This window comes from Camelus dromedarius, chromosome X, assembly GCF_036321535.1.
Source record: "Camelus dromedarius isolate mCamDro1 chromosome X, mCamDro1.pat, whole genome shotgun sequence".
Classification (NCBI taxonomy): Eukaryota; Metazoa; Chordata; class Mammalia; order Artiodactyla; family Camelidae; genus Camelus; species Camelus dromedarius.
This window is the reverse complement of record NC_087472.1, coordinates 14,333,209-14,346,333: the sequence shown is the minus strand read 5'-3', so window position 1 is coordinate 14,346,333 and position 13,125 is coordinate 14,333,209. Positions and strand designations below refer to the sequence as shown.

At 41.2% G+C, this 13,125-nt stretch overlaps 1 protein-coding gene across 7 annotated transcripts in view; it reads left to right on the top strand.

Annotated features, from left to right (window-relative positions):
- INTS6L (integrator complex subunit 6 like) overlaps nucleotides 1–12,150 on the top strand; it is a 51,846-nt gene extending 39,696 nt beyond the window's left edge. For 3 of the 7 annotated variants that reach the window (XM_031445678.2, XM_031445676.2, XM_031445673.2), the window contains 8 exons: nucleotides 129–239; nucleotides 2,459–2,677; nucleotides 3,776–3,899; nucleotides 4,929–5,071; nucleotides 6,709–6,943; nucleotides 9,563–9,937; nucleotides 10,697–10,790; nucleotides 11,179–12,150. In XM_031445678.2, the coding sequence (XP_031301538.2) occupies nucleotides 129–239; nucleotides 2,459–2,677; nucleotides 3,776–3,899; nucleotides 4,929–5,071; nucleotides 6,709–6,943; nucleotides 9,563–9,937; nucleotides 10,697–10,790; nucleotides 11,179–11,287 (1,410 nt within the window). In that variant the 3' untranslated portion in view covers nucleotides 11,288–12,150. The remainder of the gene's footprint in view (nucleotides 1–128; nucleotides 240–2,458; nucleotides 2,678–3,775; nucleotides 3,900–4,928; nucleotides 5,072–6,708; nucleotides 6,944–9,562; nucleotides 9,938–10,696; nucleotides 10,791–11,178) is intronic. The other 4 variants (XM_031445674.2, XM_031445677.2, XM_031445679.2 and 1 more) reach the window with 4 other exon arrangements.
- The last annotated feature ends 975 nt before the right edge of the window (nucleotides 12,151–13,125 follow it).

The window sequence follows — 13,125 nt, the reverse complement described above, 5'->3', positions numbered from 1 at the left end:
TGTTTGGTTTTATGTGCAGCACCTTGACTTCTAAGAAATGAATCATGTCCCTTTGCCCCTTATAACTGAACTTTGAGTATTTTAAGATTTATTCTATTCTTACTGTTGTGTATTTTGTTTCCTTATAGCCATTAAAGAAAGCACTAAGGATGATGGGAGCTCCAAATCTGATATCAGATAATTTAGATTGTGGACTTAGTTACAGTGTTATCTCTTACCTTAAAAAACTCAGCCAACAGGTAGTATTGGTAAAAACAAACAAACAAAAATCCTTTGCCCTCAGAAGTGCATTTCCTTATTCTTTAGTGTAATTGTAATTTTCAAATTAAATGTGTATATATTTCTACACTTTATGGATTAGTAATAATGTGATTCTCTATGGCTTCTAGCTTCACCATTTAACTGCAGTTAAGGGTCTGTCAGTATCATTTGATGCTGTGCCATTTCTCCTTTTGCTTGCCAGTTTGTTCTACCCAACAAGCTGGTTGATATTTTGTGGCCTAAGAGGGGCAGAGGCTTAATAGAATTATCTCATGGGTCACATTTTGTCTATCCTCAACCTAGTTTCTCCTCAGATCACATTGGGCTAGAGCATCCCCCTTTTTTAGGTCAGCACCCTGAGGCGTGCTGTGATTAAATGACTTGCCTGAAATTAGTTTTTAGGCAATAAATACCAGTCTGCTTTTTCTTGGAGTGGAGGCGGTGAGACCAGTGTTCCTCACACAGGAGGGTGACAAGCCCTCCGTCTGTTCCTTTGCACCCCCACCTCATTTACCATTATTCACCTTGTCCCTTGCCTGCCCCTCTCTATTAGTACCTCATCCTCCACTCACCCCTACTTATCATACTTCTCACCTCTACCAAGCCCATTCTTGCAGGGTGAAAATGTTTGAGAACTACTGAGTTAGAGTTTTACCGCCATACAAATGTGTTATGTTATATGACAAATGAATGCAGCACTCTCAGTTTCTTCTTATGCACAAATGTATTCCCAGGTAGGGAATAGTAGTAGCATGTGCAGTGACAATAATGCTTCAAGTTGGAGATGTTTCAAAGTTGGGCCTTTAGAAAACAGAGAGTAGTAAGCAAAAAAGTCTCAGATTTCTGACACTAAAGAACCAAAGTGACTCCACAATTTGGGATGCTGACATACCTGGCTAGGAACTGCAACAACTTAAGTATGGTCTGGAGTTTACCAGCTCCTACTAGTCCAGTGTGCTCATAAATGCAAAAGAATGTAAAGGCAAACCCAGATTTTCTAATCTACCAAGTGTCCCCTTAATCCCTTTTCCTCTCTGCTAATAGATTTTTGTTGTTGTTGGTAATGTTTTGTTTTGGTTATTTATTTATTGATCTATTGATTTATATTTTTTATTTGATGTTTACCTTAGGCCTTTAAGGCTGTGTCAGCAGGGTATGGCCAGAAGGAAGAATAGTGAACAGAGTTGAAACTCATGCAAGTTTTGGGACCTTCTGAGACACATTGCTTGTACAGTTTCATAAATGAGCTTTCAAGACCATTTATGGAAATAGACCCTTCATTTGGTCTTATCCCTTATTTCATGACTTATTTTTAAAAAAAAGATAATACACATACTTAATTCCAATAATTAGGGAAAATTAATGAATATCTCTGACCAAACCACAAGAAATCCAAAATTATTTTGTGCTTACTGGACATTGGTGGAATTCCATCTTTTAGAGAAAAAGATCATTACTAATTTATACTAGCTCTAATTACTAATTTAATTACTAATTTAATAACTCTATGTCACCAGTGTTCTTTGAACATCTCAGATGTATGTAAATCACAATATATGCCCAATATATTGCTACCATACACTCTCCAGCAATACTTATCAATATGGTATAATAGTGTCTATTAAGAGGATTTTTTTTGGTTCTAAGTAAGAAACTTATTGAGTACATATTACAAATTATTTACTTGGTAATATTTGTTAAATTAAGCATTACGTTTTTTGGGGTGGTCTGATATTAGAAATAAACAGTATAAGTTTTTTTCAGGCATATAATGCCAATCTATATAATCTGAATTTTAGTACTAGTGTACTTTTATAAACACAGAGTTTTACCCTTTATGCCTGGGTCTAAAATGAATATGTTGACTTAGACTAGACTTTATAGTAACAAAATGTGATCTTAAATGTCTGTGAATGTAATTCCTACCCATGGTTTCCATTCTCTCCATGAGTCAATCATAATTTTGACACTAGACAAGAGAAAAAACTATATTAAGTTATTTGTCTTCCTAGTCCCCTCTCTCTGTTTGCTGTGGTAGTACAGAGAAGCACAGGAAAATGTTTAATTATCCATTTTTCTGTGATCTGCAATTGCAGTTTGTTCAAAGGGGTTCTTAAAGTGTTATCTTTCTTAAGTAGTAAGAAAGGACAGTGGCAATATAGATCTTTTCATAACATACTATGTACTTTCATTTTAGACCAAACTAGAGTCAGAACGAATACTAGCATCAGTGGGGAAGAAACCTCCCCAGGAAATTGGAATCAAAGTGAAAAATCATCCTGGAGGTGGTGTGTCCTTGACTTACAGTAAAAATTTTAGAAAACTATTGAAAGAAATCATAGGAGAAACTGCACCGAGACTGACAGAATTGAATACCAAAGAATTTGCTGGCTTCCAAGTAGGACTCTTAAACAAGGTAAATTGTGACATAAATAGGTTATATGTTTGAACTTGTCTGATACATTTAGGTCTGTCATATTAATTTAGTTTTGAAGTAATTACAATCCTGTTTTGGACTTCATAGCTATTAATGGACCAGTTTAGGAATTATCCGGCCAGCAGATGCCAATGGATTTAAATGATGTATTTGCGGGGTAAGGTCTGTGAAAGATGAAGGGGAGAAGGAACAGGAGTGAGCAGGGAGAGCCTTCAGATCCCTTGATCCTGTCCAAAATGTCCATAAAACATTTGGTGCACACCAAAAGGTCCTTGAAATGTGGTCCGATCCAAAACATATCCATGAGCATATTTGGTTCATGCCAAATGGTTTTGGACAAGACCAAATATCAAGGACCTTTTGGTGTGGACCAAATGTCTCCATGGACATTTTGGACAGGACCAATGTCTGCTTAACCTTCAGATCACACTGCTGAACTAGCACCTGTGAGAGGATGGGGGAAGGAAGGAAGAATGGGTATGAAGCACCTCAGACATTAGTATAGCTTCTAGAAAGTCTTGGCCAGCTCAACAGGGACCTCTGGCACCATTATTTCCCAATAGAGGAGGTCCATGTTGGGCAGAACTGGCTAGGCCCTAACATCCCCCTGACCATTCTCAGTCACTGGCTGGAGGCATCCTGGGAAGAGCATGGCCCTGGCTCAAATGCTGCAGCAGATCCCTAAGGTACTGCAGCTGGAGGTGCTCGGCTAACTGCCCTCCTTGTAGGATTAGTTATTGCTTCCTGGGTGGACGTCCCAGCAGCTCACCTCCATGGCTGCCCAAGGAATACATCTAGATTATGAACAGTGGACCTGCAAGGCTGTCACAGGCATAAATCTCAGGATTTCATGTTTTAGTTGACATTCAAAAAATGATATCCCCAGTGGCTTTAATGCTATGTGGGTGTATTAGAATTCAGAACAGGGCCAGCAAAGGGAAATTTTCCACTGGGAAAATTCTACTGTATTTAGTTTTAATGAATATCCCTCTCTTCGCAAAGATTTTAAGAGGATTAAGAATTACATTTCTATATTAAGAGCCTCAGGAATAACTGAAATTGTTTCATTTCAAATAGGATTTGAAACCTCAGACATATAGAAATGCTTATGATATTCCACGTAGAGGTCTTTTAGACCAGTTAACCAGAATGAGATCCAATCTGCTGAAAACGCACAAGTTTATTGTCGGACAAGATGAAGGTAAGTGAATGTAGAAGTATTTTTTGGTGATTAGGAAAATGTCAAACCTGACTTACACGAAGATGTTTATTGCATAACGAGTAAGTTATTTTGTAATCCTTTAATATATATAATGCCTCTTTTCCCTGAATCCCTTCATCTACCAGGGCACAATTTATTGTTCTAGGGTTTAAGAGAAAGTGTGTGTTCATCAGCACATATATTACACCACGCATGCTTTAGCTCTTGTAAGTCTCAAAACAGCCCCATGAGATAGACACTGTTTTATGCCCATTTTATGGACATTGGAACTGAGAGTGAGCACTTTAGTAGTTTGCTCAGGTTTAGAGAGTTGGAAAGTGGCAAAACCTAGGTCTATCAGATTTAGGAAATTGCCCACCCCAACGCTATATCACCCAGCTTACTTGTGATGATTTCAAACTGAATTCCTCATTTACATGAAGAGAATGAACCTGATATTGTCCAAGATAATTGGTGATGGTGTGCAATTCTCCTTTATTCCATTCTGTTCACTTTAAACAAGGTCATTTGTCCATTAAAATGAGCAACTCTTAGCCTGGCCAAACTCCTGAAATTATACACAAAGTTTTTTGGAGAGGAGGGAGGGAACTTTTCTAGAAAGAGAGTCCATCAATTTAATCAAATTTTCCAAGAGGGTAAGGCCCACTAACCAAGGTTCTCTGGATGATAAGAGAAACCATGGAGCCCAGACTCTTCAAAACACAGAAAGTATGGTGGTTTGAGTTGGGATGGTGGTATAAAGAATGGCAGCCCATTCTCAAACCTGGTATGATAAGTAAGGGAGTTGTTATTAGCCTAGTGGTTTGAGCTTGTAGGCAGTAGTGATGGTATACTGAGTAATGAGTAGGATGAAGAGAGAAGATTTTAGATCCTAGAATACTAGATTTGAGATTTTAGACTATCAGTTTCCAAGATACACAATGCTAACCCAGACTATGATCATGTCCTCTGAAAAGGACCATACCCTTCAACTGTATACCATCTGTTTCTTTTCCGGTGATTTTGCAGATTCCCTTCATAGTGTTCCAGTCGCACAAATGGGTAACTATCAGGAATATCTTAAGACATTGGCTTCTCCACTTCGAGAGATTGATCCAGATCAACCAAAAAGGCTACATACTTTTGGCAATCCATTTAAACAAGATAAGAAGGTAGGATACTTGTTTCTATGTCTGCCTGAATAGTGATATTCTTGCTATAGTTCCTTTCTTCTTGGCAAAATATGTATAAATCAGAGGTTCTCCTTCTGTTTGTGTAAAAGATAAAATATGATGCCAGGGTTCTTTGTGAATGGAAAGTGGGAGCCTCCTGATGCAAGAGTGTGTTGGTTAAAAAAATGATAGCTGACATTTATTGAGCGCCTAGTAGCAGCGAATGTTTTAAATGACCACAATTAATGCTCACAACTATTCTGCAGATGAGTGTTACTATCTGCCCTCTAATATGAAGAAATCAAGGCTCATGTGGTCAGTGGCTTACCTTGAGTGACACAGCTGAGAAGAGCCAGGATTTGAACCCACATCTTTCCAGCTCCAGAGTCTGTATTTGTTCCCACCTCTACACACCAATTCCTTTAATATTGAGGTCACCATTTATTTCCTCTGTTTACATTATTCAGATTTCTAGTGCTCTATCTAGACAGTGATGAAGTATTCCTCCTGAAATTTAAAGACTAGGTAATGTTGCTTTATCAGATTGTCCTACCAGAGATACAAATGTGAGGGGTGTGTGTGCGCGTGTGCGTGCGCGTGTGCGTGCGTGTATGTGTGTGTATCTCTGTGTGTATATATGAGAGATATACTGATTGAGCATATAAGCATGAAGACAAATGGGGATTATATCTGCATTCATGGAGGAGACCATTGTTATTAAGGTGCAGACCACGCAGTAATGTCTTCTGTAACAAAACTAGAAGGAAAGATATTCCACTTCACCCAAATCCTCAGTTAACTGGAGTCTTTCTTAATCTTTCTGTGTCTTGGTTTCCTCATTTGTTGCACTGGAGATAATTATTACACCTAACTAACAGAGCTCGGTGGAATATTAAGTTAGTACATGTATACCATTTAGAACATTACCTGACATGTAGTACATACTCAGTGAATATGTTTTCCCCTTTCGGTACAGTTTTGCTTTGGGCAATGCTTTGGAAAAGTAATTTGTCATGATTTTATTCAACTAATGGGTTAGCCTTGGATGAGAACAGCTTTTAGTTAACCTATACTGCTGGCTCTCATCTTTTATATACCCCCCAGGAGTAAAAAGCCCTCTCCTTCCTTGTTGAACATCCCCGAGGTGGACATACTTGAATCTCTGTGAGGTTGCTGTTGGGAGAATGACGTTTTCTATCTATCTGCCCTTCACCATTGACATGCAGCATTCTGTACAGTGATTATCAATATTTCCTAATGATGAATATAAAGCACAAAAGCACACAAAAGGGAATTAGTTGCCTTACCAAGGGTTGATGCAAAATGATTGATACTTCTTCAGAAAGCTAGCTGTAGGTTTATTCTCATTTTGGTTTATGAGAGTTGCTCATTCCCCCAAGCTTTCTGATTAATCATGATTGATTTATGTTTGACCTTGGACAACACCTTCCATCTTAGTTTCCTCCTTGTTCCACTTAGATTGAATTAAAATTGAGTAGCATTTTCTGTGTGGGGCATGGCACATCTTTGGCCCGTGATTAAGGTCGGTATTGCTGATGTAAAGCATGATTGTATATGCATATGGAGAGTGCTTGCAGTGTTGTCTTCAATGGAATATGTTCATTGATGTTTTTTAGGGAATGATGATTGATGAAGCAGATGAGTTTGTAGCAGGGCCACAAAACAAAGGGAAACGTCCTGGAGAACCCAGCAGTCCTCTGTCATCTAAGAGAAGGCGGAGTATGTCCCTGCTGTTGAGAAAACCACAAATACCACCTACTGTAACTAACCATGTGGGCGGAAAGGGACCACCCTCAGCCTCGTGGTTCCCATCTTATCCAAACCTCATAAAACCCACCCTTGTACATACAGGTATAGAGTAGTGGTTGTGATTTCCTTATGGCTCCTAGAGGATTAAGACACTAAACAATTTTCTTTTCATTTGTATTCATTTCTTTTGTATTTGGTTTTTGTTCATTAAGTAAACCATTATTAAGTCATCGATGTGGTAGGTACCAAGGGCCCCGTGGGGATCAGAGACCCTGTTTCAAGGATCTCAATCTGTATGAGGGGAAGATCCCTACTTACATAGTAATTAATGCAAGATGGAGAAATGGAGAGAAATGTGCGTGTTTGCTTTGCCAGGGCGTGACATAAGGAGGTGCAGCCATTTGGAGTGGCTGCATGAGTCAGAATGATGAAGCAGGTTCCCGAGGCTGTAGGAGCAAATGGGCTCAATTAGAGGCTGGGTCTACATATGATTTCTGTGCCCTCATCTCCCCTCCATGCTCTAACTCCGTGCAGTCTAGCCCAGCCTTCCCCATGCCTCTGAAACAGGTCTCATCAAGGTCTCCAGGGTCAGCCACGAGTTGCCATTACTTCCTAGCATCTTTGGACACAGTTGTTCACTGTCTCCTACATGGAACCTTTCTTGGGTTCCCAGACACAACAAACTCCTGGTTCTCTTTTGCCTTTAATAGTGACCCCTTTTCATCCTCCTTTTCTGGTTTCTTGCCTTCTTTCCCACCTCTAAATAGCATAGGGACTGAAAGCTTGATTCTGGACCCTCTCCTCATCACTGTACCCCCTCCCTAGATGATCTCATGCAGTCCCAGGGTTTTAAATAAGATTTACATTTCAACAACTCAGATATTTATATTTATACTAAACTACAACTGGCTCCAAACTCCAGACTCAAATTTAGCTGTGGACATGGTATCTGTACTTAGATGTCCAAGCCACTTAGATAACTAATCCACATGCAAAACTCGGTAGGTTTCACATGTTTCAGCTGAACTCCTGACCTCTCCTTCCTCCAAAACAGATCTACTTGCAGCCTTCCCCAGTGGTCAATGATACCATCCCCATGGGGGTAAAGCTGTAACAGCCAGCAGTCCACAGGTGTGGGGATTGGGAGAGTGGAGAAGCCCTTGACTGTAGTGTTTGCAGATTGCCACACTGTAAATAATGCCAACATTGTTGATGCCAAGCTAACAGCATGTGGTCACTGAACCAGCTCAGGAAGAGTTGGACATGACACACTCTCATGAGCAATTAGGCCCTGGCACCTGCACACCCCACCATGATTATTTACCCAGTGATTCAGGTGAAAAACCATACAGTCACCATGATCTCCCTATTATTCTTCTCTCACTTCCATCCCTTGGCAAATCCGGGCAACCTTATGACCAATATAGTTCCTGTATCCCACCATTTCTCTCTCTCCCTCAGTCCATGCTGTTGAGCAGTGCTCCTTTGACCAACCTACTACAATAGCTTCTTAGCTTACATCTCTATTTTCCCACTTGTCCCGGTCTAGCCCATTTTCTGCCCTGTAGTCAGAGTGATCAAGTTGACACAGAAATCAGATCATGCCACGTTCATCTGGAAAACACATCATCACCTTTCCTGGGCACTCAGAGCACAATCTGAACTCCCGACGCTGGTCTCCAAGCTCTGCGAGACCTGGCCCCGCCGTCCTCTCCTAACACGTGTCCTGTCGTCTCCTCCCTGCTCTCTCTGCCTCTGTCCTTTACTCTCTGGTCGCTGGTCAGTCCCCTCCCCGGGGCCCCGCGCTTGCCCTTGCCGCGGCCTGGAGCTCTTGCTCTGCGTGTGCACAGGCTGGCTCTCTCTCCTCCTCCAGGCTCTGCCCACAGGACACCCCCTGAGAATCAGAAGGCCCTCCCCGACCACGTGGTCCTCTGGGGCTCCCTCCCCTCCTCTCTGTCCCATGCCTGCCTGCTTCTTCCCTAACATGAGTTCACACTGTAATTGTTCTGTGGGATCATGGCACACTTACTGCCTGGCATCCCCACGAGCATGTAGGTTCCAGAAGGGTGAGGATGGTTTCTCTCGGTCCTGTTGGCTGCTGCTCCCCAGCTCCTGGCACGGTGCCTGGCACAGAGGAGGAGGAGGAAGTGAAGGAGAGCTGCCAGACTTGGGAGTAAAAAGAATTTCACTCTTCTGAGACACAAAAGATGGATGAGGAGGATCCTGTACTGACAGGGACTTTTGGTGATGGACAACAGAGAGAGCCTTCATTCAGATCTAATGGCCACCACCTCTGTTTCCTCAGAACTTTTGAGGTAGAGAGGAGGGAGTTTGAGGGGGGCACATGTAGGCCGGTGTCAAGCTCAGTGGAGCATGGCATTTTATAGATAAATTACAGAAATCATGAGATCACGTGAGACTTGCTGCTTTTCAGCTGATAAAGCACAAGCTGCAGCTAAACCCTCCACTCCAGGGAGCTGAGAATGTTTATTAGCTGTAGTGTCTCACTTGGTTCCGTATGTATTCATGGTGCCATGATGAGAAGAAAGTAGTTTTTCTCCTATTGGCTTCCTGAGCTCAATTTGAGGAGTCTCAGACTCCACCTGGTACATCCCCTTGCTTTATGAAATAATTTCCTCAAACCTGAGGAACACTGGAATCTACCTATGGGTTGCTATAATGCACCTGCCTCATATCTCAACTTCTTAATTTGGTTTCCAGATGTTACTGTCACTCACGATGTCCATGAGGAGAAGATGGAAAATGGTCAGATCTCACCTGATGTCTTCTTGTCAAAATCTGCTGCACCAGAGCTTATGAATATGGCAGGAGATAGTATTCTACCCAACCAGTTGGATCCTGTGTCTGATGACTTCACTAGTCTCAGGAAAGATGCCCTCATCCACAAGCCTGGTAGTAATGCACTTATAGGAGGAACCAAAAACTGCAGCGTCTCTGTAGATGATCAGAAAGTCTTAATAACATCTGCTTTGGAAACTGTGCCAAATACGTTGCAAATAACTCCTGCTATGGCGCAAGGAATCAATGCCGATATAAAACATCAGTTAATGAAGGAAGTTCGAAAATTTGGACGAAGTAAGTAGTGAAAGAACGTCAATCAATAATAGAATGGGAGGTCCGTCTCATTTTATGATTCAGAGGAGATTCAGGCTATCTCTTAAGGTGCATTTTGGGGAAGTATTGGGTTTTCACATAATTTAAAACGATTCCTCTTGCTTCAGCTAAAAATATGCAATACCCCTTTTTCTCTTTTTTTCCCCTCTTTCTTATTGTAATAGTTTCCTTTTGCTGCTGTAACAAGGTAACCACAAACTTTGTGGCTCGAAACTGTATTATCTTATAGCTGTGGAAGTCAGATCTGAATTATTTTCAGTGAGCTAAAATGAATGTGTTGGCAGGCCAGCATTCCTTCTGGAGGCTGTAGGAAGAATCTGTTTCCTTCACTTGTCCAGCTTCTACAGGCCACCCGCATTCTGTAGCTCATGGTCCCTTCCTTCATCTTCAAACCTGCAATGTTAACACCTTCTCTTTTCTCTATCTTCCCATCCCAAGATCCATAATTTAATAACATCTGCAGAGTAAAGTCTCTTTTGCCACACAAGGTAACATGTTTACAGGTTCCTAGAATTAGAACATGGACAACTTGGGGGCCATTATTCAGCCAACCACATTTGGGTAGTGTTTACGGAGTTTCCCTAGCAGATATGGACAGATGTTTTGATTTGAGTGTTTCAAATACGAATTAGACCCAACTTTCCACGCACAAAGAATGATTAATGACTGAATGTTATTTTTCATGCATATTTTAATACTAATTTTTAAAAATATCTTCAGAGTATGAAAGAATTTTCATTTTGCTTGAAGGAGTGCAAGGACCTCTTGCGGTCAAGAAACAATTTGTTGAATTTACCATCAAGGAAGCCGCAAGGTAGGTGTAAAGGGGAACGCTTCGTTGTTTTCTTTCTTTGTTTAAGCAGTAGGGCCCAGTGCAAGACAGGTGGAGGAATTCGTGCTGACTTGCTTTCCTAAGCCCTGGTCCTCATTCAAGGTTATGGCTGTCTCTGGAGGCATTTAGATATCCTCTGTGTCCAACTCATTCACCCAAGTCTGTGGAGCCTTCTAGACGTTTCAGTCTGAGGTGTGCTTGGGCTCTCAGTTGGCACTGTTGGTTTTTGCTAAGCCCTATCTTTACATGAAGATACATTTTCTATTTCCTATGTAGATTGTCAGTTCCACTTTGCACCCCACGCAGCATTTGCCCATTATAAGTGCTTCAAGGACCTTTTGGTTAATAAAATTTCTCTTTATATTTTTAGGTTCAAAAGACGGGTCTTAATTCAGTACCTCGAGAAGGTACTAGAAAAAATAGATTCCCACCACCTCGTCAACAGCATTAACCACATAGACAGCAGATCATCATGTTAATGCAAAGACCAAGGAGACAAAAGGACAAGTTTTCTCTGCCGTAGGATGCAATGGGATATTGTTGAATATCCTATAATGTTTTAGTCAAGGGAATTAATTGCCTTCCAGAGGCTAAGAAAAGGCAGTGAAGCTTTTTGTTTTATGATTCCCTAGCAGTAAAACCTGACTTTTGCCTTACAAGTTTTCTTTGAAAGTATTAATTTGTTGTTTTGGTGTTACGTTTCCCAGTTGAGAAAGGTGATGTTATTAGTCCAGCAGGTTAAATTCAGTAAACACTGTCGCCCCAACCAGAAATGATAAGGGTTCACTCTTGAACTTGGCTGTCCTGGGCACTTCCAGAGTGACCAGGGGCCACCTGTAGGTAGAGCACTACTTGGTGCTCCTCCTATGTCCTTTAGAAAGAATAAGTGTTCAGATTCCAACTGGTTATCTTGTGTGTGCTGAACAAAGGTTTTGACAATTCCTAGTTGTGCCTTTTAAACCATGCAATATTCAGGACAATTTGAATCAAAGAGCAAGAAAGCTGCTATTTGGGTAACTTATTTCTCCATGGGAGTGGGAAGGGAGAGTCACCAAACAGTCTACCTCCAACTCTCTTCTATTTTGTCTAGAGACATTACAAGTGCACCTGAGGCTGCCCCAACCCCTGACATCTGTTCTCACGTGTGACCACAGAAAGTCTTCAGGTGGACTTGTGCATTCTGTGCTTCAGAAGCACTAAAAGGAAAAAAATGTATATATTTCCTTTAATGTTTATACAAAGGTTTATATGGAGCAATATTGTTGTTTGTATTAATTTGCAAAAATTTAAGTGTACAAAGAGATTCTGACTTTGCATATATAAAACAAATCATTTTATTGAATTTTCACAAGTTCGTTAATGCTAGAGAATGTCTTTGTCTTTCTTGTGATGTGTTATTTCAGAAAAAAATTTCACACTGTTAAATCAAAATATTAATATGAGGATTTAAACTTCAAGATGGTACTCACAGAACTGAGTGATATTGGTGAGAGTGGTGGAGTAGGGTACTCTGGGGGTTAACCCCTCTCCAGAAACACTGAAAACACAGGGGAAAAATGATTGGGGTCAAATTTATTGGAACGCTGGAAGACAGTCAAAAGTTTACATCAGCCAAGCGAATGTTGAATCAGGAGAAAAGCCATTGAAATGTGATAGAATTTTGTGGCATTTTAACTTATTCTTGCCCCTGCCCCGCTTCCCCCCACCCCTCAGTGTAGCAGTGGCCTTGAGGATGTCCGCCTGCATTTCAAGTGTGAGTTCCTGGCTCTGGAGGGAGGAGAGTAGACCTTATTCCCAAGGATTGTGTTTGTCTGTTTAAACCTGTCTAGAGGCCTCCCTGAAGGACTGACCAAGGGGGCTGATTGCTTTTCTTTTGCTGAACTCCAAACTCTCTTAGGGTGGAGAAGCAGCTACATGAAGGATGTTCCTCAAAGACATTGAAAGGCAATTGAGCAAGCTGCTGATGCCTATGGCAAACAACAGACATGCCAAAATTCTGGAAAGAGAAACTGGGGAGTGAATATTTTGGAGAATGAGGGCTTTGAAATGTTCCCTTGTATACCAGGGGATCTAGAAAACCATGTGTGCCCAGGGCAGAACTCAATCAGAAAAGACTGGAGAAGACCATAAGATTTCACCTCTAGCTAATCTTTAGGTTGAGCACAATAAGGGCTACAACTAGTCAGAAGATGAATAGGGAAAAAGAGGACTTGAATAACACTGTTTTATAGACACCTATAAAAAACCCACACCGAGGAGGAGGCCAAGATGGCAGAGTAGTAGGACGCACGTAGCTCACCCTCTCCCACAGATACAC